General features: G+C 39.0%; 1 protein-coding gene across 1 annotated transcript in view; it reads right to left on the bottom strand.

Annotated features, from left to right (window-relative positions):
- NBAS (NBAS subunit of NRZ tethering complex) overlaps window positions 1-13,797 on the bottom strand; it is a 412,001-nt gene extending 398,204 nt beyond the window's left edge. Inside the window, exons 1-3 of the mRNA XM_072407518.1 lie at window positions 13,667-13,797; window positions 6,067-6,121; window positions 4,499-4,535 (exon numbers count right to left, since the gene is read on the bottom strand). Coding sequence (XP_072263619.1) covers window positions 4,499-4,535; window positions 6,067-6,121; window positions 13,667-13,795 — 221 coding nt within the window. The 5' untranslated portion in view covers window positions 13,796-13,797. The remainder of the gene's footprint in view (window positions 1-4,498; window positions 4,536-6,066; window positions 6,122-13,666) is intronic.
- Window positions 13,798-24,392: the final 10,595 nt, after the last annotated feature.

Here is a 24,392-nt window from a genome sequence, read left to right as displayed (position 1 = left end):
TGAGATTTGCTTAGAAGTATTACTTTGGATGTGAAATTGGAGATCAGGATAAAAGCTGGGCACCTCATATCTGCTGTCAGGTGTGTTACGTTGGCCTAACACAATATTGAATGGGAAAAGGAATAAAATGCCTTTTGCTGTGCCTATGGTTTGGCGTGAGCCAAAAGACCATCACTCGGACTGACACTTCTGTATGAGAAAAATTGCTGGGTTTTCGAAGAAGACTAAGTCAAAAATTGTCTATCCTGATTGTGAATCTGCTCTGAAGCCAGGGCCACATGATGCAGAGAATCCAGGGCCAGTCCCTCCTACATCTGTTGTTACTGACAGTGACATGTCGGATGAGGAACAGGAGGATGATGTCGATGTTAATGAATGTTATGAACCCCTAATTTGAAAAGGGTAAACCACATTTAAGATTTAGATGAACTAGTAAGGGACCTGTCTTTGTCAAAATAGAAAGTCTGAACCGTTAGCCTCCAGATTAAAGGAGAGGAATTTGCTACAAAAAGGAACGACAACTTCACAGATTTGGGATCGTCACAAAAAATTTGCAGGTTATTACAAGCTTTTAAAACAACATTTGCTTCAGTACCGACGTTAGTGGTCTGATAATGGAGTTAAGTTGGGAATACATACCAGAGCAGTGGAGATTGTTCATAGACTCGAGCAAAGCAAGTTTGAAAGGTGTATTGCTGCATAAAGGTAATGAAAAACCTTTTGTTCCTCTTGCTCATGCCGAGGGAATGAAAGACAAAAATCCATGGAGATAATTTTTACATTGAATACCTATTCAGAACACTAGTGGAACGTTTGTGGTGACCTGAAGGTGGTGGCACTCCTTCTTGGCCTGCAATTGGGATATATAAGATATATGTCCCTTCTGTGCCAGTGGAACAGTCGTGATGAGAGCAACCATTACCAAGGGAAGGAATGGCCACCCAGACCTGAACACACTGTTGGCCAGTACAATGTGAAACATAACTCACTCATTGATCCACAGAAAGTTTACCTTCTGCCACTTCATATTAAACTTGGATTAATAAAAAACTGTTGTTGTTGCAATGAATCGTGATGGTATGGGTTTTCAGTATCCGAAGGACACGTTTGGAAAAGTATAACAGAAGCTAAACTGAAAGCAGGCATTTTGCAGGCATGTTGGTCCCCAAATCCGCAATTTGATGCGTGATGCCACATTCAGAGACAAACTCAACCCATATGAACTTGCTGCTTGGGAATAATTTGTGCTAGTTGCACAAAACTTTCTGGGCAACCAGTGAGCTGAAAACCAAGCTGAACTTGTGAACAACATGCTAACAGCATACCATCAACTTGTCACTTAAAATTCATTTACATTCCCATCCGTACTTCTTTCCACAAAATTTGGGTGATGTGAGTGATGAACAAGGGCAGAGGTTCCACCAGGACATTTCTGTTATGGAAACAAAATATCAAGGTCGGTGCAACCACCACGATGGGCGACTACTGCTGGTTTCGGCAACGGGAGACAGAGGAGAGCCACAAACGCAAAAGCAAGTGCCTGAAACACTTCTGAAGTGTACATGTGTGTTGAACAAGGACTCAGGTGAATTATTGGTAATTGTATATGTTGTTGCAACATAAAACCCTGTTTTTGTAAGGTCATAGAACTATGAGGCAAAAGTTAGTTATGTATAGAGATTACATAGTAACTGCGGAACAAGACAATGTAGCTAATCGTGTCTATACGCGCAATTACCTTAAAATCATGACGTCCTAGGCAGAATCGGACCTCAGATTTAGATTTAGCGCACTTGATTTATTATAGGACACATGGATTAGACCAAGTAGCAGACAATATTTATTTTTTTGTGATGCAGTGCAGTAGATTGTAGAGGAGAGAGTCGGGTTGTTATCTTTGAAGATCTTTGAAAATTATTTACTTCATAGTGCAACCTGCTAAAGGAGTTGAATGATGGCTTGCTTTAAAGTGGAACAAAAGTTACACTTTAAAAATTTGTGCTCAGACAGGGCTTTATTGGAGAAATGGATAGGTGATGTCCCTTCTGACTGATCACTTTGTGGAACTGTCAAAAATCACTGAGGTGAGCATGTGCAGCTCTGCATTGGTTGCCAGGATATCGGGCAATCTGATCTTTCCCTGTGGTCGCTGGGACTGAACAAACTTCTGTGCGCCCGAGTTAGAGTTACAGCATCCCGGCCCGCCAATCCAGATGGCCAGGTAGATCGCAACTAAGAATGGAAGATGTTGGTAGCGCCCTGCAACAAAACAGGAAGGTCCACAGGTACAGAACCAGACCATATTATGTTTTACACAAAGTAAGAAGGTGGCATTATGTGTTCCTTTCCTATTTTGTTGCTCTGATACAGAATGGTGGATTAGCGTTGTCACCTTACAATTGGAAGTATAATACTGGCAGAATCATCATGTAAAATAAAAGAGAAAAATGCCTAAATAAGCAAACAAATGAAGTCATCACATACAAGGATTTGATAAGCTGCAACACATTCCATTTTTGCTTTTGGGTTTAGATACACTTTATTAAAAATGATGAAGTATTGTTCTGGGAGAAGTTAACCTTTAATTTGTCTATGGTAGTAAAGTGCCGATTTTTCTTCAGTAACTTGGAAGGGAAAGTGTTTCCTACTTGTAGAAGCATCTGACCATGAACTATAACAGCTCTGCCTCCAAATCTGACGCTAAAAGCTTTCTTTGTGTGGCTTGTAACAAATCTGTGATGGCTTAATAACACCAGGGATTTATCTGGATGACATCTTTATGTGCAGAATGAGAGGAGTTTTGTTCAAGCAGATAATGGGGCAGTAAAAAGTTTAACAGCAAAGAGATTTCAATATTTCAATACTGCCACTGTTTTCCTATTGCCTTGTTGTTACGCTTCGTGTTGTCACTTCATTCTATAAAGAGCGAGCAGGCAGACCCTTCATATTAATTATTACTGAAACACATTTGCTAATAGAGCAGGCGGAATAGGCAGCTATAATCAGCAGAATTGTTATCCGGTTACAGAAAGTGTAAATATGTAATATGTATAACGAATAGGGAACAGTCAGACAACTTTATTTTGTCATGCAGGGAGGCCGTGGTGTTACATTTTTTGTATCTGTATACAAAAAATATATTGTATTTGTATATTTGTATTTTGTATTTTGAGTGCAATGCAAGACAGGAAACCTTTAAAGGTGAACTAAAGAGCCACAATAAAAACAAACAGGCAGGTGATTATTACAGAAAGAGACAGTCAACGTCCCTTCTGCAATAATTGCTCTTACCTGTCTGAACGCTGATCGCTACCCTGCTGAGCTGCTCATGCCAGGGAAAGCCAAGGATAGATGAGTATTTCAAGTTTAGTTCTGGTTTATATTACAATTATTAAACAGGATTTATATAGTGCCAACATATTACACAGCGCTGTCTATTAAATAGGGGTTGCAAATGACAGAGATACAGAGAGTGACACAGGAGGAGGAGTTGAGGACCCTGCCCAGAGGAGCTTACAATCTAATTGTGTTCTTTAACTAACCAACCTTCCTTCTTGGAAATTAGATTTACACTGTAGACAGCGCAAGAATAGATGATGGGTTACAACAAGAGATGAATTGCAGGGTTAAGATATGAATTTTAGTGGAAGCTGCAGTCCCAGGAGATACTATGAGTAATGCAAACTCAATCCTTTCTTTATCTGCAATGTAGGCCCCAAGCAGGTCTTAAAATGGGCTGCAACTCAACAAACCGAAGATGTGTTCTGTTATATGGAACACCTATATCTTGTAATACTGCCTAAATCGTACCCAGCGGTGCACTTTCTGGTGTGTAAGGGTGCCAAGCAGTCTTGTTCTATATATGTGCAATTTGTGCAATATCATCTGCTTCCTCTGACTGTTACTCTCTGAAGAGTTGTAGTGGGATTTGGTGATGTCACTTCTGTACTGCTCAGTGTTTTCCTTGCTGGAGGCTGCCTCTATCAAGATGGATACCTCTACCCAGAAACACAGTGCAGAACAAGGCATGGGAACTCAGTAATAGGGAAAGACCAGCTTATAGGGAGACCACAGGCAATATGGGTGATTAGTCCTTTAGACACAACTTTTCAGAGTTTAGTTCCTTTTTAGTTTTGTCATAATACTATGCACAGAGTATCAAAATCAATGCAACACACAATCCATGTTGCATTAAATATGATAATCTATTAGATACAATGAAGTGTCTTACACAAACTAATTTTTAAAGGCAACTGACCCAATTCGATCCTCACCTAAGAGTAAAGAACGCTGCAAAAAGTAGCTCTGTGTAATTAATCACTCTTAGTAAGTCCCCTGTCCATGTCATAATACTCTGCGTGCCCCATTCTTACCTACATACTGTGTCACATCTCAGGTGCCTAGTAGATAAATATTACCTAAATACTAGCCAAGTTCACAGAATTCTAGAAACCAGCCATAAACGATCTATAATTCACAAATGAATAAATATACTGACCTGTACCATATGTATTGCAGCATATACAATGCCGGACCTAAAACAGAAAATACAATTCTGGTTAAAAACTTTTCTTTATAACTCCAGTAAATTACTAACAATACATTTCCTTTGCATTTGTTTTTCCAGATAACAACAACAACCAAGTGGTGCAGTGGGTTGGACAGGAAATTAAATTAAACCTGCTTTCATCACATACCTTATTGTAGACAATTTGTTTCAATAACTGGGTCTTTGTTTCTCTATGCAACACAGGCATATCATGGCTGGTGGGAGGAGATGGATGGGTGTTGAACATAGTTTTCTGAAAACTTAACAGCAACTTGCCTTTTTATTATTATTTTTATTATTATAATAAACAGGATATATAGCGCCAACATATTACACAGCAATGTACATTAAAAAGGGATTGCAAATGACAGAGGGTGACACATGAGGAGGAAAGGACCCTGCTCCAAAGAGCTTACAATCTAGGACGCCTTAATACACTTCCTAACAGCCCATAGCTTTTATGCAAGCATGGGCTGGCTCTTGAAAGGAGTGATGCATCTATGAAAAGGCCTTGTTAGGTGCAGTGTTCAAAACAGAATTTTTTATCCTAGGTGGGAAGGAATTGTAGGCTGGTGGCAGCCCCTGTATTGTGACCCAGCACTTTATTAACCACCCTTAAAACAGCTGGAGTAATGGACTTTCCTAGGACAGCTGCATTTGCATGAAGACCACCATAGGTGATGCTGAGCCCTCATAGTTGGACTAGATAATGCTGGATATGACTTGCTGCAGATTCTAATGCCCAATGTTAAAGGTGTGCAGCGAGTAATCAATCAAGTAAATAAAAATATATAATGAAACATTTCAAAAGCAATGTAAAAACTAGCTTTGCAGTTTGGCCCCTCCTGAAGTACAAAGGTTAACTTTGTCTATGGATGACCTTATAAAGTGTATTTTGGTTCCTTATCCTTTACTTATACAAGATTCCTATTATCTTTATGACCAGTCTCCCAAAGCCTGTTCCCTTCACCACTATGCTGGTCATCAGCCTCTGAAGTCATCACGCTGCAAGTGAAGACATAGAAGGCCAGCCCCCACTTGCAGTGTCAGAGGAGAACCCCGTCTGCCACGGGAGCAAAAGATAAAGCAAATAAAAGCACATTTTTATGGCACACAAGACAAAAACAAGCATTTATCCCCTTCCAGAGCAGAGGAAGTCCAACTGCAAAATCATTTTGAAATTTTCCCAAAGTTGAGCTTTGACACAGGCTAGTGAAGTGCTATGAATAATCTGCAGCATTCTCAGCGGTCTGTGCATGGCAGACTATTAGCAGAGGCAGAATGTGCAACCACAGCTGTGGAGCCCACTAAGACAGAGCAGAGCGCACATACATCATGGTTCCTGCAGCTGCTGGGCCACCGCTTCTCTATTCCTTAGCCATCTGCTGCTCAAATGACAACGACAAAGGACGCAGCACTGCAGCAATGGTAGGTGGTGCAGAACACCAGCAGAAAGATTGTATTTGGGCACAGACAGGGGTAATGTATAACACAGACTTATATGGACCCCACTGTACCTGTAATAGCCTTGGTGAGGACAAACGATGCTCCATGTTCACGATTACCTCGAGGCTGAAATATAAAACCAGGATAATTACATGAATGCCAATGTTATACTATGTGACAAATCTTCCTAGTGAAAGTGGAAACAGCTGGTAGAGCAATGAGCAGCCAGTACTGAAATACCTGGCTTATAATCAATAAAGGGAGGTTTACTTTCTAAGGTGCGTACACATGTCACACAATGGTGTTTTATTATCCCCACATTAGCATAACCAATTGTACATACAGAAAATTGGCAGCAGGTCCAGACAAGAAGTAGTTTTCCTAAATTATCTTTAAATTAATTGTTTGGTGATTGGCCCATACAGGACAGATGCTCTTTAAAGCTGAACACCTGGGAGATATATAAGGCATAGTTAAATACAGCGATGTGATCTTACTAGAGCATTAAATGTACTGCAGTGTACTGAAGCACCTAAATCTGACTTGGTGTCAGCCTTTTGCAATCCAATGAGTAGGAGTGGAAACAAGTACTACAAGAATCCAATCAGTCCATGTGCTGAAAATAAGGCGATTTAGAGCAATAACAGGCTGAGAAGGGTTCCAGGCAGCTTGGACTCAGGGTAAGTGGATATAATGACTTTGGCCATAACACCGAGGACATCTAGTGGCAGAAAAAAGTAGTGCAGGTGAAATCATACATAGGGATATAAAGGGTAATAGTACAGAAAAGCTTGTTTTTATACATTTTGATGAGCTACCTTACTATAAATCTCTACTATTTCCCTGGGATGTGGATGGACCTTTTTCCAGCTTGTTAATCCTATTAGGGAGATGGTCTGTATACTCACAGTCATTAAAAGCTCCATTATAATCAGCCTAGCAGCCAATGTGTGATTCATTACAACCAGGGTTCATGGAGTCAGCTTCCTAAAGACTGTGAAACCTTTCCTCAAGCTGTGGAATGGATGAACAGTGGATGAAAGAGATGCCCAGAGCGGCACGAGTGCAGAACAGGTACAGCAGTACAGCCAGTGTACAGCAGGGGGCACCATGTATGTAACATCAATTTACCCCTATTGCACACATGTGCAGGGAGGTACAATCCAGCCAGCATGGCAAGAAAATAACCCAGCTAGGGCAGAACTCATGGCTATTTTTGCATATTCATTACTTTATTGTTCTCCTTGCGTTGTTCAGTTAAATCTTCACCTGCCACAATGTAACAACAGCCAAACAAATACCCCATACCAAATACCCCATACTATACTCTTGTGAACAGGAGATAGGAAATAATCGGGATCGGAGTCCAGAAATTAGCTTCAAAGCTTTTTGTATAAGAAATACTTTTTGCTTTTCTACTTTGGAATAAAGGGCTTTTAGATGGTTATATTCCAGTTGTATCACCACCGAGCATATTCAATCTCTCCAATCTATTGCCAAGGACAGGAAGTGATAGAAAACCCAACATCATACAGGGACATATTTTGTAAGAGGGGAATTTAGCACACCACTGTCATGTTGTGTCTCCAGGACAGGAAGTAAAGGAAACTACCAGGAAGTTTGTTGGATCTCTGCCCAACAATTTCCATGGTTCAGACAAATATCTGAATGGTGCACTGCATTGTATGAGAGCTGATTGGGAGCGCCTGGCAGGACTAAACTCTGCACCTTAGCAACAAACTTTTCATGCACAGCCATTTCATAATTTTTTATCAGTCCGGTAGGAAAGAGTTAACGTGTATCTTTAGGCAATTATTTTCTTTCTGCAAAAAGAGAAAGTGTTGGATCCCCTGCCTAGTTTTTTTATTTCTGGCCATGTTCCCATTGGGACTTACCCCTTCATTTGGACCAAGAAAGTCAAAATAAAACATTTTAGAGAACAAGAGGTAAGGACAACTGTTCCAGATACAACTGTACTATCTCAGCAGGAAATAAAAGGAAAATTTCACAGCGGTACAAAACATAATAGGTTTTAATGTGTATGGTTCCTCTATACCAGTGGGTCCCAACCAGTCTGTCATGAGAGATCATCATGTGTACTGTGAGCCATTGTCCAATTTTACCTAATTGGTGCAAAAACAATTATTCACTGCAAATAATTTCTTTTTGTTCGTCTATGGCAGTGACGTATAGTGACAGGAAGAACAATTAAATACTCTTCCACTAGATGGCAGGGACGTATTAGTGACAGGCAGAGCAATTAAATACTCTTCCACTGGATGGCATTAGAAAACTAATTAACCTGTGCATGTGACATTTTTGTTTGGCAGTGTGCAATGGGATGTTTTCTAATGTAGAATATGTGCCCTGAAAGGTTGGGAAACACTGCTCTATTCATACACTGTAAAACCCCATTCACACAACTGCATTGTGAAAACACTTGTGTTACCATAACCATTGTTATCTGTTGCAGAAACTCATGCAATAATGTGCATAGGCCCTTAAAATGTGAGTACAAACCGTACATTCCACTCCATAAATTGTAGAAAGTCTGATTTTTTTTTTTTCTGTAGTGAGTTTAAAAACCCATTCAAATGCAGGTAGTCCCCGGGTTACAAACGAGATAGGGACAGTAAGTTTGTTCTTAAGTTGAATTTGTATGTAAGTCAGAACATGTACATTTTAATACATGCAATTAGGACAGATGTTTGTCTCAACATATTAGGCAGCGTGGTGTCAGTTACTGTATAAAATCCTCACTGCAAGTTCATCACAAAGCAAAAAAAAAAAAAAAAAAACTTTATGTAGCCTAGACATTCATTAACTTCTGGAGCAAGGTGTGTTTTAATATGCAAAAAGAAACAACTGCAGAGTTTGTCTTAAGGTGCGTACACACTTCCAATTTTTATCGTTCAAAACGAACGACGAACGATCGATTGGGCAAAAATCGTTCGTAAAAAAAGTAACCAACGACGCCGACGAACAAGGAAAGTCGTTGGAAACGAACGACCGGACCGGCGGATCGGATTGGACGACGATCGTTGAACATCGTTCGTGTGTACGGTCGTTCGTTGATCGTCCATGATCTGAGCATGCGTAATGAACGAACGTTCGTTCACTTTCCTGTCGTGCACATAGTTCCTCTATCGCTCAAACGATCGTATCTATTGTGTGTACAATATCTATGAACGATCGTGTCGTTATCTCTATGTGCAGGATCGGTGCTATACGATCGTTCGTAGATATCGTGCAGGATCGTTCGTCGTTCGTTTTCCAACGATAATAATTGGAAGTGTGTACGTAGCTTTAGTCATTAAAGAGTTACAAGAGGCTGCAGAAAGCGCTCACCTCCCTTAGATCACCCACAACCTCAGCTGTGTTTAGCACAAGATTTTAACTGCAAGTCATGCAAACTGACCCCTTCAAGCCTCCATCCTGCACACAGCAAGCAGGGAAGCCCCGTTCGTATCTAGGAGGCGTCCGTATGCCGGATGTCCTTAACGCATGGACTACCTGTAATTTCTCGGCCCTTAAAAAGCACACCGGTATTAATGGGCCACCAAAATCAAATTTTTATTTTTCCTGGGAGATTTCCCTTCATTTCTAGTGCTAGAGATGCCACATGAAGTGAGAGGAAATCTTACAAAAGTAAGGTAAATTTATTTAGTCACTAGAAGCAGCATCTGCACCAGATGATTCCTTCTCCTTCCTGTTCTGGTGACACCTCATGGATTAGGATTTCTCCTAATTGGTCACCAGGACAAAAAAAGCGGATGAATCTTACCAATGGGGACACAGACAACACTATACCCTTGCCAGGCTTTCCTCTCCATCTTATGCAAATTACAAATGAAGACATTACATTTACATTAGGACAAATAACATAAAACACACAACAAGATATAACAAAGCCGGACAACAGAATCTATCCGTGTACCCAGCAGGTCCAATGCCAGGCCCGCTCATGCTAATAGCGCAACGTTTGAAGCGATTACACTTAAAGTGCTATGCATTGGCACAAACATTTTTTTTCTTGAAGCAGGAGGAAATATAATTTTTGCTATCTTCATATTTAACACATTGAGTTGTGATGCAATGTACCACACTGCATTGTGTTTATATGCAGCATGTTCCATTGTGGACCAGCAGACACCAACAAAGCATTTGGTGTGACCAGGAACAACCGGAAGGAGTGCAATTAGTCTTGTGCATGGCTCAGATTTCAAAATTCAAAAAAAATACCTGACGCGTTTCGCCATACAGCTTCCATAGGGGATTTGTTGAGATCACCCAATGAAGATATGGGTTATGTACTAACATGAGCAAATTCCTTAAAAAGATGTTGGGATCCAAGGTGTTGAAAGGTGGTGATTGTAGGAGAAGTGCTGCAGGGGAAGTGGTCAGGTTAAAGTGGCAGCAAAAAAAAAAAAAAACACGTCCTCAACAAATGCCCTGAGGAAGCCATGTGGCAAAAGGTGTCAGTGTTGGGAATAATCATATATTTTACAATAGAAATATATATCGAGTATTTTTGTGCAAGCTCATGGAAGGGTAAGTGGATAGCTGTATTTTTATTTTTAATGTTTTTATCTATGTAAGAATTTGAGGTTTCCATATTTGTGCATGAAAACTTGAAACTCTAGTTTCTAATGGAACAGAGGTCATTGATAAAGAACTTTGTATTCTCTTTTTACTCCTTATGTTTTCAACAAGTAGTAAAGTTATATTTAACATTACCTTTTTAAGTATGTATGGCAGTAAGCAAGCATGATGTAATCTATATCCAATGTATGTCAATAGGAAACTTTTGTAAAAAGAGCTACTCTTGAGGGTGTGGGGAGAGATTGGACCATCGTATTCTCTCATGAACTAATCTGTATTATAAATCAGGTCACATCCTCATATGCTTTCCTTTCATTTACTTTGTGAACTTGCTTACCATATTGCAAATTCTGTGTGCCTTGAATAAATACTTTTTATTTATTGACGGAAGACTTCTCCAGCACACATGCTTTATTCACTAAAACCTTTCTTTCTGAAAGATACTATTTTTTATCATTCAGTACACAGGACGTTAACCTGACCACTATTTTTTGAAAAACTAGGGATTTATTGTGTATAGCTGATTGGTCCTCTACCCTATGAAACATTCTTAACTAATTTAGGTACCTTTTGCTGTATAAATCCCTTTAACAACAATATAATATAATAAATATATAATATAATATAATATAATATATATAATAAAATAACAACAACAACTAGGGATGAGCGAGAATGCCTCCGACAGTCTGGCAAAATTTTCCTCGAACTTCCAATGGGTCCACAAAATTTTGGCGTACTGATTTCGTGAATCCACGGTCCATGTTATCAATAAGTACAGCCCAGGGAGCGTGGGAACCTGCTGAACTCATATGACCTGTCAATGTAGATTTTCCATTGAGAGGTCATATGAGTTCAGTAGTACGCCTGCGATCACAGCTCATTGGAGGCACTTGCCTCCAATCAGCTGTGACCGCAGGTTTCCACGCTCCCTGGGCTGTACTTAATGATAAGTACAGCCCAGGGAGCGTGGGGACCTGCTGAACTCTTATGACTTCTCAATGGAGATTCTCCATTGAGAGGTCATGTGAGTTCAGCAGCACACCTGCGGTCACAGCTGATTGGAGGCACGTGTCTCCAATCAGCTGTGACTGCAGGTTCCCACGCTCCCTAGGCTGTACTTTTTGCTCATTTGCTGCGAGATCGAATTTAAAAATCTTGCTTGCTCATTCCTAATAACTACTCACTGATTCTCCTATTCTCTTCTTTTGTTGAATTTTGCAACCTACTAATCTACTAGGGGTGGCAGTAATCATAACTGATTAGGAGGAGGGAGGGATTAGTAGTTTCCCTTTTTGGCTTTGAATTCAGCAATGCAGCCCTGCGCATGTGGTGTGAATAGGTCCCAAGTTGTAGGGAGGGTGAATCCCTTTTATTGATGACATGTCAGTGTCTGGGCACACCACCCGGCATTTTTCAGTGACCACCCCTCTGTTTTTAGGTGGTTAGTGAAGAGTTGAGTCAATTTCTTACCACCCGGCTTAAAAAAATTTCTGGGTTTAACACTGAGATGTGATTTTGATTGATTTACATTGCAGGTATTGCTCCCAATACAATAACCAATAAAACACCATTGCTTTTATTGGGCCGGGTCGCTGAGATGTGCACTGGGAAAACACAGAGCGTGAAACATTGAAAAGTAATGCTGCAACGCAACATAAAAATAAATTGACTCTTGCTATGAAAAAAAAGAAAAATGCAGAACAAGGCAATAATAAAAGTGTAACAATGTGACAATACACATCAATACAATTCTGTTAATTTAACCCCCAATAGCAAAAATACAACTTCATGTGCAATGCAAACATTGGAATCTCTGTCTCTGTTCTTTATTCCAGCGGTCACCAACCACTGGTCTGTGAGAAAATTTTGGTGGTCCACAGAAAAATTTAGACTTTTTTTGCAATTTTTGTTTTAATAGTAATAAAACAAAAATAATATTCTAATAAATTCTTATATTCTGACAATTTTCACCTTTATATTGCACTAAATTCATGAACTGTACTAGGGATGGAAAAACAAGGGAGGCGCAGCGTGACGTCAGTGTAGTGTTAAGCTGTATGAGGCAACCGCTGCCGAGCCGTACGCTTCAGTATTGTTTCCACCATTACAACAGTCACCCCGCTCCACCAATACCGCATCCCATTGTTTTATTTTATTTCTCAGATGATCTTTTAGGTAAGTATGACTTTATCTGTGTATTTTATTTACTGTTATATTTAATGGCATCAAATAGTTTGACTTTGATAATTATCATTTCTTGTTTGGTCTAAGATTGGAATGAAATAAACCCATAATGAGTGAGAAAATGCAAATAAATATTTAGCATTTTAGTAATACCAAGAATGATGCAACTAATGATAATAGTAACAATAGTAATACTTCACTTAACTTTGAGCTGATCAATGAATCAGAGCCTCCACAGTCATCATTATTTTACAAATATAATAATTCATATTAATGGTCCCCGGGATTTAAATTAATGATTTTAGTGGTCGGTGAGGTCCGAAAGGTTGCTGACAGCTGCTCTATTCATGGTGACCCCAGCCCCTCATTCTTTGTATTGTGTCACCGGAATATTCTGCACTGGAATTACAAATGCAGAGTGATGGGCAGATAACCATGAAGGGAGATTTGTATAATCATGGAATATCTCATGTTGTGGTGACACAGGTTCTCTTTTTCGCGGCTCGTCACCGCAAGAAAACTATCCTCACTGCCAGCTATCCAAAACAACATTTTAACTTGGTTTTGTTTTTGCAAATGCATGGAGTCACCAAGCATATTGGGTAGAAGTTCTGCCTTCACTGGTAGCATGCTTGTTCGAAGCCAGCAGCTGGAAAACCACTACAACCAAGCAATAAGCAATGTCAGGCCAGGAATAGCAGCATGTGTTGGATTAATATGATTATAGCAGATATTTAGCATTTGTCTCTCGCCCCCATGCTCCAATAGTGCTACGTGTCCTGTGCTATCTATCCATAAGAGGCATGGACTTGAAGAAGGGACCTCTGTCCCAATAACTTGCCCCAATTCTGCCCCAGCAGCCCAGCCCACACTGCCCCTGACCTGGATATCGGGCTCCGGTGGCCACTCGGTGTTTATCAGCAGATCGTATAAGATATTTTCATCAGTATTCCCGCTGTCTGCCAGCTCACTAGGCGCCGCCATCTTTACTCCTGGCAAGTCAGCTGACATGTACGGCGGCTGGCTGGGCACAAACTTCCCGCCCACTCCGCCTTACTCATGACAGGACTCTATTGTATGACTGATTACCATGCCAGTGTATGGCTGTGATAATGTCAGAATAGGTTAATGTGTGTTTATTCATTTTTTTTTAATATACCCAACACAAATAAATAAAACTGTCCACCTTCAGCTCAATAAATTGTACATTACTTCCTGTTTTTTTGTAGAGCGCTGCATAATATGTTGGCGCTATATAAATACTGTTTAATATTAATAAAATTACTTCTGCAGACTTGAAATTGTGTAACGTTTCAAATAATTATTACAATGCTGTGAATTTGCTGCATCCAATTATTATTATTATTACACAGTATTTATATAGCGCCATTATATTACACAGCGCTGTACAAAGTCCATAGTCATATCACTAGCTGTCCCTTAAAGGGGCTCACAATCCAATGTCCCTACCATAGTCATATGTCATTAATGTAGTCCAAGGTCAAGTTTTAATCATAGAAAATAAAGACCACCCCAGGCAAAAAAAGTGATTTACCAAAACCTATTCACTACAAGTGAATCTTATAGATGCATAAGTTTTAAATTGCAGTGATTGATTCCCTGCTAGTGAATGTCACATATTATATATGTGGCTTTGGCAGGGGGGCATCATACAGCATCATAATATTGACTTTGTGTTTTAGGCTCATATTGTGTGATTCTTCCTCCTCCTCCTAGATTGTTAGCTCTGCGGGGCAGGTCCTCTCCTCCTCCTGTGTCACTGTCTGTCACAGGAGTCCTGTGTTCCTGGATAGAGAAACTCTATCCAGGAACACAGTGTGAGTCTCGCTGGCTGCTCATGAATGAATTCATCGTGGAAAAAATCCTCTAAATTTTCCCACGGCCGCGTTCATTCATAAACGCAAGCCGCATGACTTACTCTGAGAGGAGGATTACCACGGCTGCATTTGCAGAGCCGCGAGAATCCTCCTGTCAGTGAGAAATCCCCTGGCACTAAAGGTTAGAATGAGGGCTTGCACTAATTCTGACCTATAGTGCTAGGGGATCGCTCACCGACAGGAGGATTCCCACGGCTGTATTTATGAATGCAGCTGGGATAATCCTCCTATAGTGATTTCCTAGATTTCCCATGGTTTCATTAAATTTCGGCAAAATTTTGCATACCCATCGGAACTTTGAGGACATTTTCGCTCATTCCTAGTGTTGGAGTTTATCAATTCCCTACAAGCACAGGGGAAGACAGAATTGCCAGGTATCAGTCTTAGTATCTGCAATAATTCCTTCAAGCATTTATAATTTTCCTTCAAGTGTTCCATTCTGACACATTCTGCTAGTGCTGAAGCTTGCCCAGCCTTTCCTATCTCCTGCACAATTCTTTTAGGTTATGTTATGTATGAATCATTTATATTGCTTTGCATAGATTTTTTATTATTACATTTTGCTGCATATCCCATTACAAAATTGTAATGTGATTTTATGTCAGTAATTACCTGATGCCATAAAAATCCCGACTTTTGCATTTTTTTTTTTTTTTACAAAGTCTTCTAAAAATACATGTGGATGCTTTAAGGTACTAGCACTACATCCCTGCAATAATTGTCCCCATTAGTTACCCCCAGTGATAGAGTGTGGTCATTGTTTCATGTTTTTATCTGACCCTGGGATGGAAGAGATGTGGGAAGGTTCCAGCTACAAGAATTGTTTAACCTCTCACACTTCTACAATTGAAATGTTATGTAATGTACAAGCTATATTCACCTTTTATGTTTCCCCCATTTGTTTAAAAAATGTAAAATAAAAAAAATAAAAAATCACTGAATACAAAATTTACATTTTCTCTGCTAAACGTTGGTACCTTGAAACATTTTGGATAAGGAATAACACTCCTAATGTGCCCATATTGCTAAATCTATATCAAAAAATCATATATTCTAGCCATGAGGTGTTCCAATAATTGGACATCCTTCATTCAGGAGAAAAGTTCAGAGAGTCCAGGGAAAGAGGTTGAATTCCTATGTCTATGTAATATAGATAGATACAAAAGATTTTTCTTAGCGCAATCTACAGAATGTGCTAAAACTGCTACCTGAGGGAGTCTATTCCATATTTTCACAGATTTTAGGTTGACAAATGGACATATTGAGTTTACCTACACATACAAATCAATATAAAATATACATGTTGTAGAAGTTCACTGTCATTTTTTTATATTGAAATCCCTTATTTTAACCATCCCTGTCTAATTGTGGAGATTTCCCCTCAACTCTCTTTCCCAGTAACACCATAGGAAATGGAAGGAAATCCCTGTAAAGAGTGGCAAACTCCCTATTGGACAGTTGTCATTGGAACAGATGTCCCAATGAAGAGTTAATTCAGATATATCCAGTCCATTATGATGAATTAGGCCATAAGTCAGTCACAGAAATAAGTTACTGTGCCCATGTGCTTTTGAGATGTAAACCTGACGCTGTGTAAATCTTTCTAATGTGTACCAAGAAAGTTTGTAGAGAATACACAGTTATGTCCTAAAAGACAGTCAAAAGTGATGAAAACTGGTAGTGAAAATAAATTGCTAATTGATAGATCTGTTTAAGAATTTTTTATGAGGTGTTTTAGTATAAAACAGCAAATCGCTGTCAGGAAGACTTTTGTTTGGATAATACTGTACAATGCAATACTGTACTGTACAACTCACTGTACAATTTCTTTTCATGCCTTGGGCGCATGAAAAAACTAATTTCCATCACTTTTTTATTCCCAGGCCAGCCAATCAAGATGCATCCCTGGAGAAAGGATAAGCGCATGTGGCTTTATTAACAAATAGACATTCCAAGGAGCAAAAGAGGTTTTTTTTTTGACAAATGTGTATGTTTGTTTCATTTATAGATTTTTAAGAAGAATTCATAGGTAAATAAATAACCAACTTAATAGAAGAAACATTATAGTAAGAGTTCATAGGAAAAAAATAAAATAGTCTTGATCCCAACGCGTTTTGCCAAGTTGCCTTCACTAACCTGTGGATCGGATAAAATTCCTACCTACCTGTTTTGGTAACTTCTGCTTGAATTCTTGCTTTCCTCATTAATCACAAATTTTGCAGCTCAGGGTAGCAGGAATACAACCTGATAGTCAACAATTATTTTTACCTTTATCATCCTTACTTGTCAGTGAATACATCTTTCCTTACCCCTTTCCATCTCCCCTAAAGAAGCCAACAAAGTGAAACAAGAACGTTTCTTATACCCATGAACTCCTACCATACTGTTGTTGTTATTATTATTATTACACAGTATTTATATATAGCGCCATCATATTACACAGTGCTGTACAATGTCAATAGTCATGTCACTAGCTGTCCCTCAAAGGGGATCACAATCCAATGTCACCACCATAGACATATGTCTTTATTACAATCTAAGGTCAATTTTGGGAGGAAGCCAATGCCCCCAACTGCATGTTTTTGGGATGTGGGAGAAAACCCACACAGACTCAGGCAAAAACCTGCAAACTCCATGCAGGTAGTGTCCTGGCCGAACCTGAGATCTAGCGCTGCAAAGGCCAGAGTGCTAACCTCTGAGCCACCGTCCTGCCCATACTGTTACTACTATTATTACAGGTCTTACCCTTCCCTCAGCCTGTGATTGGACAGTAAAGGAGAAGCAGCATACTGATGAGCTCATCTCTCTATTGCTGTGGTCTCTCCTCCCATCCAATTAGCACTCACTGCGGCATGAGTAAAAGGTAAATAGTCAGATTAAGGTACCATTTCCATTGTAATGAATACATTTAATTTCATAATAATAAATACAGAGCTGCGTTCATTGCTGTCCTATGTATCTGTATGGAATTCAGTTTTGTTCTCACAGTTGAATATCTGCATATGGGCAGCATAAGAGACACGAAACAATGGTAGGCAAACTGCGTCCCTAATGGCAAATTTCCATATTTATCTGCAATGTAATTTTAAAGAAAGCCTGTCTGAGAATTGTCACATTTGTCAAGTACTGCAACATAAAAGCAACCACTAAACAATGTAAATGAGTCTGTGCTGTAGTGATATATCTAGGAATTAAGTATTTATGAAAAATATATCTGTCGTCCCACAGCCAAAAGAATAGAAAAAAAAAAACAAAAGTAAATGTTCTCCTAAATTATAATCAATGGACAGATATGAAAAACTACCCTGGCAGAAAAAAAAATGTTTTGTACAGTAATCCAATTTGAGTTACACCATGATAAATGTTTTCCTTATAATGTATCTGGTGTCAGGAAATGTATTTGCAGAATTCCAGGCATGATACATTTCTTCATTAATCCTCTCTATTCATCACAGCCATATGCTTTCCATTGTTCCATATTTAAGGCATTTTTCTGCTCTTCATAAATGGACCCCGAGCTCCTTATAATCATCAGTGCAATAAAATAATGTACGCTAATAAAAACCAGTGTTCGTGCTGCCCTGCAGGCTGGCGGTCTCCTGGTACAGCTTGATCTGCCTACAAGAGATTAATGTTTTTATTTTATTTATTGGTCTTTGTGCCAGAAGCCTTAGGATAGAGCGTGAAACAGAGCAAGAATAGAAGAAAAAAAGGTTAAGTCAAAAATAGACATATTCATGCAACATGAACTGCTGCAGTTTAATATATTGTGGTAAAGGTAATGTTCAAAGATGTTTCTGGGATGTGTGACCTACATAGTTCATTTAGCACATAAGCAGGTGATGTGCACGTCGGAATGATGGCTATATGTAGCATTAAACCCAAATTTACTAGAGGATTAGGGATGAGTGACTCTGCATGCATTCCAATTGCTGTGCGGTTGGGAAATCCTGCATAAAATCCAATAAACCCAAACTTAAATGCAAACCCATTGAAGTCTTTAAAGGGATGAATCTTGATACGAAATTCTGGTCATTTTCAAGGCTCAAAGGCAATCTAAAAAAAAGAGCGTGGGGAGCTGGGCACTGTCATATTGGTCATTTAAAAAAGAAAAAAACATAGCAGGGAGCAAATACTTTTAATGTGACTTTAAGGATAACATGGAAAAAGCTACAATTAAATGACATGCTTGGGAGATATCTATAAACTGCACGTGGTTCCATCACAGCGATACAGTATTCCTGCATGGCATTATTGGATGTGTGTTAGACTTTTACTTTTACCTTTACTTAAATACAGCCAATTTATTTCAACTCAAATAATCAGCCAGCGCATGTTTAAACCAATCCGATTCATTTCAATTTAATTCATTTCATTTTTGACTGCAAAACCTATGGTAAGTTTTTAACCCAGTGGTAATATTCCAGAACTGATTGATTGAAAAAGCAACCTAAAAGGTATAACTTTACTCATTAAAAAAAAATAACTCATTTTCTTTTCAAAGTAGCAAGTGTCAAAACTAAAGTTCAATAGTATAGTTTGTAAGCCTTACCAATGCACAAAGTTGTCTTTAATAACTTGTTTAAACATGTAGTGCACAAAAATATTTTAAAACTACAACCCCATATTCCCTAAACCCCTTGCCACCCTTCTATCCCCAAAATATTTAAATTATAGACTTCAGCTATGTATTTGATAGCAGTTGGTTTGCATTAGGGGAATACATGAACACCCAAATAATAGTGCAGTTTATTATTAATTTGTACTACAAAACATTATTTTTCATGGGAGAAAAAAAAAATAAAGAGATGAAACAGTAACTATCTGGAAATAAGGATTAGAGTGTAATATTTGAGAGACAATAGTCACACATATTGAAATAAACTAAATCTAATACAGAGACTTTAATTCCCCCCCCCCCCAAACACACACACACCAAATTACAGTACTTTTAGTCCCTGCTACTGTTTGTTTTTATTTTATTTATAGTTTTTTTCTGTAACTTTTGTTATGGATGCAGGAGGAGGAGCACAAACAAAAACTTATACTTGTCTGCAACACACTTGCTTTCCCATCATAATCTTTCTTCTCCCAGGCACTCCCCAATCAATTGTATTTTTTATATTCACATAACATTATTATAGACAAAGCACTAACAGCACATTAGCCGAGGGTAAGCCCATAGCCATAAACTTCCCATCCTACAAGAATGCAGTGGAAATTAAATGAAGATTTACACACAGGCAGTTTTTGTATTTCAAACATTTTTTTTTTGTTTTTTCAAAGGGTTTTTTACAACATATTTGTGGGGGGGATTGAGATAGTCACATAACAACAAAAAAATCCAACAGTCAAAGAGTTGAATTTATTAACGCATCATACAAAATCCAGATAACAACAGGGACTTTTTTGTTTTTAACAATAATAAAGTAAGTTTACGACTAAATATTGCATCGCGTCAGTATTCTATTTTTATGACATACAATGATCTTTGCAAATGCAAAATAAATAACTTTTCCACTATTTCCTGTTATAAGTTTTAATGTTAACTTCAGATGCATTGGTCCCTACAACTTCCACTTTTTAAGTGCAACACTCTTTAAAAAAAAAAAAAAAAGAGTGCAGCACCGCTCCCTAATTTTTGATCGCCTAGGACCTAGGTGGTCAAGAATGAATAGGAGCGCAAAGCTTCCCAGGATACTTTTGTCATGCATCCCAGGAGGCTCTTGGGTGCTCCTTCTGCTCATGCCCGAGCATCTTGAGCATGCGTAAAAGGAGCCTTTTCCTGGGGGCAAAAAATTTGCCAATCTCAAGGATGTGCAGTGAGATCGGCAAGTTGTTTTTCCCAACCTAAATCACTGGATCTTGCGCCTGGGTTGGATGACTTGGAAGAAGAGCCAGGAAGAAGAGACAAAGATGGCAGCGTGCCGGCTCGCGGACAGATGCCAGGACGACACTGGACCCTATGGAAGAGACCTCTGGATGGATCAGACTGCCCTGATGGTAAGTGAATTTTTTTTAAGCCACTTTTGGGTTTAGTTTTCTCTTCAGGTCAAATTCAGTGGAGGACTTGCTGTGTGGTAAAAGGTCAGCATTTGAGGTCGGTTTACTCCTCAAACTACTTATAGAGACTTCCAACCTCTCCAGCAAGTGCTCATAAACACCTATGAACAATGCTGTTGAATGCTTCTGAATACCCACTGGTTAAAATGGGTGCCCAGGAACTATTCCGTGGTTAACAGATGCCCTAATGAAGTTATCCAAAGGCACCATATCTGGTGAAATCAGGATTGTCCCCTCCCCCTAAAAAAAAAAATTCCACATGGAGGAATCCAAGCATTGCCAATTTTATTAATCAGTAACAGGACAATCTGATTAAAACCTTCAACATCATTCGTTTGTGTCTAAGCATAAAATGCACATTTGACAGAAAGCAGACAATTGTCAAATGTAGAAGGACTGCAGGGAGGCATCCTAAACCCTATTAACGCTCTGTTTTTTGATCAACCCTTCATTGAAGAAAAAGCACATGACATTTACAGCTGGATCTCATTGTATTATCAGAAATATTAAAGATTACCTTTAAGAAGGCCGGTGGCTCTTGGAAAAACAGATTGTAGTTATGTTTCAGGAATTTGAACTTTGTATGTGTTCAAAAGACCAGGTGGAATATTTATTCTACCTTTATTATTTTTCTTCATTAAACTATATTTAAAACTTTGCAACTGAATCTCCAAATGTCCATGCTTCTTTGGTCAAAAAAGATACGCAATGATTATATACAAGTGCTTCATTTCTTTGCTACCCTCACTCAGCAGGAGGGTAGGAGATTTTATTATTAAATTAGTTAATCTTATTTTATTTGCTAAACAACAATAATCGTGAAGAATGTATGATACACCTTTTATTTAATGATATTAAAATATGCAACCTCCTTTTTTAGGTTTCTGCCCTTCCTAAACAGTGATGTCGGTGTATCGCTCACCAAGGTAGGGGTTGCAAACTTATACTCAGGTCCTTCCTAGCAATGTGACATAGAAACTCACAAAAGTTTGTGCAAATGTATTTTAATGGGTTTACTCAACACATACAGAATGAGGGTTCACATCCAAAAGCAATACATACTCTGACAACTGACCTTTGGCAACCTTGCTGATTCAATAGTCACGTCTGAGAGAAGCATTCATCTTCTACTGGGTTCACTTTGTGAAATCCCAAACTCAGCACCAACGGGATCAAGCTCAGCTCCCAAGTATCTCTTTTCAGGCTCCCATCCTTTAGCTTCTATCTGCAGAAGTCAAGTTCTTAGCCACAAGGAATCTAGCTCAATGCCTCAGTGGATGCTACATTAGTCATAAACTAAATATTCATGAAATCATATGAATCCACAGTGGGTTGCAGATAATCCAGCTTCACTGCTGTAAAAAGTAGTTGATGCTCTTAGAATGTGTCCAGCTGACATGCTCCTAGGGTGACTTTCAAAGAGAAGGGTCTAACCAGCAAATCTGCAGCACTGTATCTGCTGGTACAAAGCCAGCATCCGTTTATATACACTAATGCTATGTTTGTGACATCTTGGAAACACCTGTCCAAAGCAGAAGAGGCCACCATCACCAATCCAGATGGAGGGCACCCCTTCCTACAGCCTGCAATTGTGGGTTACCGAAATGTTACTTTGCCCTAAACTAATACATAAAGAAGTGAGTGAAATTCCCTACTTTCATTTAAGTTGGGGAACCCATGTATCCTGTGCATGGGTTTACATTGAATGGAGTTTGGGATAAAAGAGATTGTTAGCCCTTCTGAGAGACAGCTAGTGGACTTTGTATTTGGAATATGTCAGTGCTATATAAATACTGTAAAACATTAAAGGTTCATTGGGACAATGTAAATTGTAAAGAAAAATTTAACCTGGGAGCAGTGAAACCAGAATATTGAAGCTAACAGATTTTGGTGGTTTAATATCCTTGTGTATTGATGAACATGTAAAGAACCATTAAATCATTAGATCTCTCCATCACCCACAGCAGATCAGTCAAACAATTTTGACAGTTACCCAGTTACAGTTAAAATTCTGACCCCAGAAACCATGGCACCATCCTCTCTTAGAATGGACAAGGTTTCTAATGCTCTACTGGAACTTCTATTAGAGTTGGGTTTCCTGCAGAACCTCATAGTGGTCAGGGCCTGCAATTTGTATGTGACCCTCAGATGGTGTCTAGTCCTTACTACTCAGAAATGAGCAGAATGTGGAAACATTTTAAAGGGACTTGAAGTGGAACTAATTCTAAAAATCAAAACTTTGCAAGTAGGCAAAGCGAAACTAAAGCGGGCAAAGTCACCTATCCACATTCTGGTGCTATCTTCCTCCTGTTCTTCCGTTTCAGCTGGTGCAATTATGCAGGTAAGTATTTCACACATCCCGGGAGGCTCTGGGTGCTCCTTCTGCGTATGCCCTGATCTCGGACATGTGCAGAAGGGGCATTGTTTTCTATTAGAAGAAAGAGATGCCGATCTCACACAAGCTCAGTGGGATCGGCTCTCTTTTTTTTCCCCTACTCAGATGTTACCCGATCTCGCACCTGCACAGTGTGCGATCAGGTGGCATGCCATGAAAACCTAAGAAGAAGATGGAAGAGAAGAATGAAGATGGCGACGCCCAGCACTTTCTCATCGGCAAGATGAAGAGGAATCCCAGGACGACGCGGGATCGGATCGTGGGAAGGACTAGCACCATCGAGGCACCTGCAGGATTAAAGGTAATTGTAAATTTTTAGTTTTCAGTTTACTTCCACTTTAAAACAGAAAAAAGTTTAGGGCTCTATTTAAAGAGCAGGGAATCTGACATTCCCTCAAACATTCCCTGATGGAGAATCAATTACTTCCACTCAAAAACGCAGACCTGGGAGATTCTCCACTAGGGAATGTTTGAGCAAATGTCAAGAGTCCTTAATATATTGTAATTTTATTATTTAATTACAAAATTTAGGCTGAATCAGAACTTAGGAACTTTATATATCATTAGATTGTGAGCCCCTTTGAGTTACAGCTAGTGATATGACTATGGACTTTGTACAGCGCCGCACAATAAGTTGGCACTATATAAATACTGCACAATAATAATAATATATATATAAATTTGGGGCCTATGATATTTCCCAATATTGAGAGTTTGGAATTTTTACCTCTATTTTAGCACCCATTGAGATTTACTTTTCTTTTTTTATTAATATTATTATTATTATTACTACTACAACAACACAGTATTTATATAGCGCTGACATATAACGCAGCACAGTACAAAGTCCATTGTCATGTCAATAGCATTTTTATGATATTCTGCAGATGTTGGCAAAGTTTATTAGAAACTTTTTTCCACAACAGGTACACTTTATTACACTTGGTTCAAAAATTAACTAAGAATTCAGAGATCTGGTATTTTTTTCCACATTTAATTATCATTTTCATTGTACAATGCTATAGATGGGAGCCAAAGACATTCATTCTGAACACAGGTAAACATAGAAAATGTCAAAGGACGTCATATAGACGAAAAACTAGAACTGTAAACTTGTTATTATTCAATGTCCCCTAAATTCTAATGAGTCTGCCATTTTTCTGGAGAGCAAAGTCCTAGCGTCATTATGGATTTGTCTCAGGCAAAATGGCCGATAAGTAGAGACACTACTATATTCTCTCTCTACCGACCG

Source organism: Pyxicephalus adspersus, chromosome 4 (genome assembly GCF_032062135.1).
Source record: "Pyxicephalus adspersus chromosome 4, UCB_Pads_2.0, whole genome shotgun sequence".
In the NCBI taxonomy this organism is placed as follows: domain Eukaryota; kingdom Metazoa; phylum Chordata; class Amphibia; order Anura; family Pyxicephalidae; genus Pyxicephalus; species Pyxicephalus adspersus.
The sequence above is the reverse complement of the archived record's forward strand: the minus strand, read 5'-3'. Positions and strand labels throughout refer to the sequence as shown.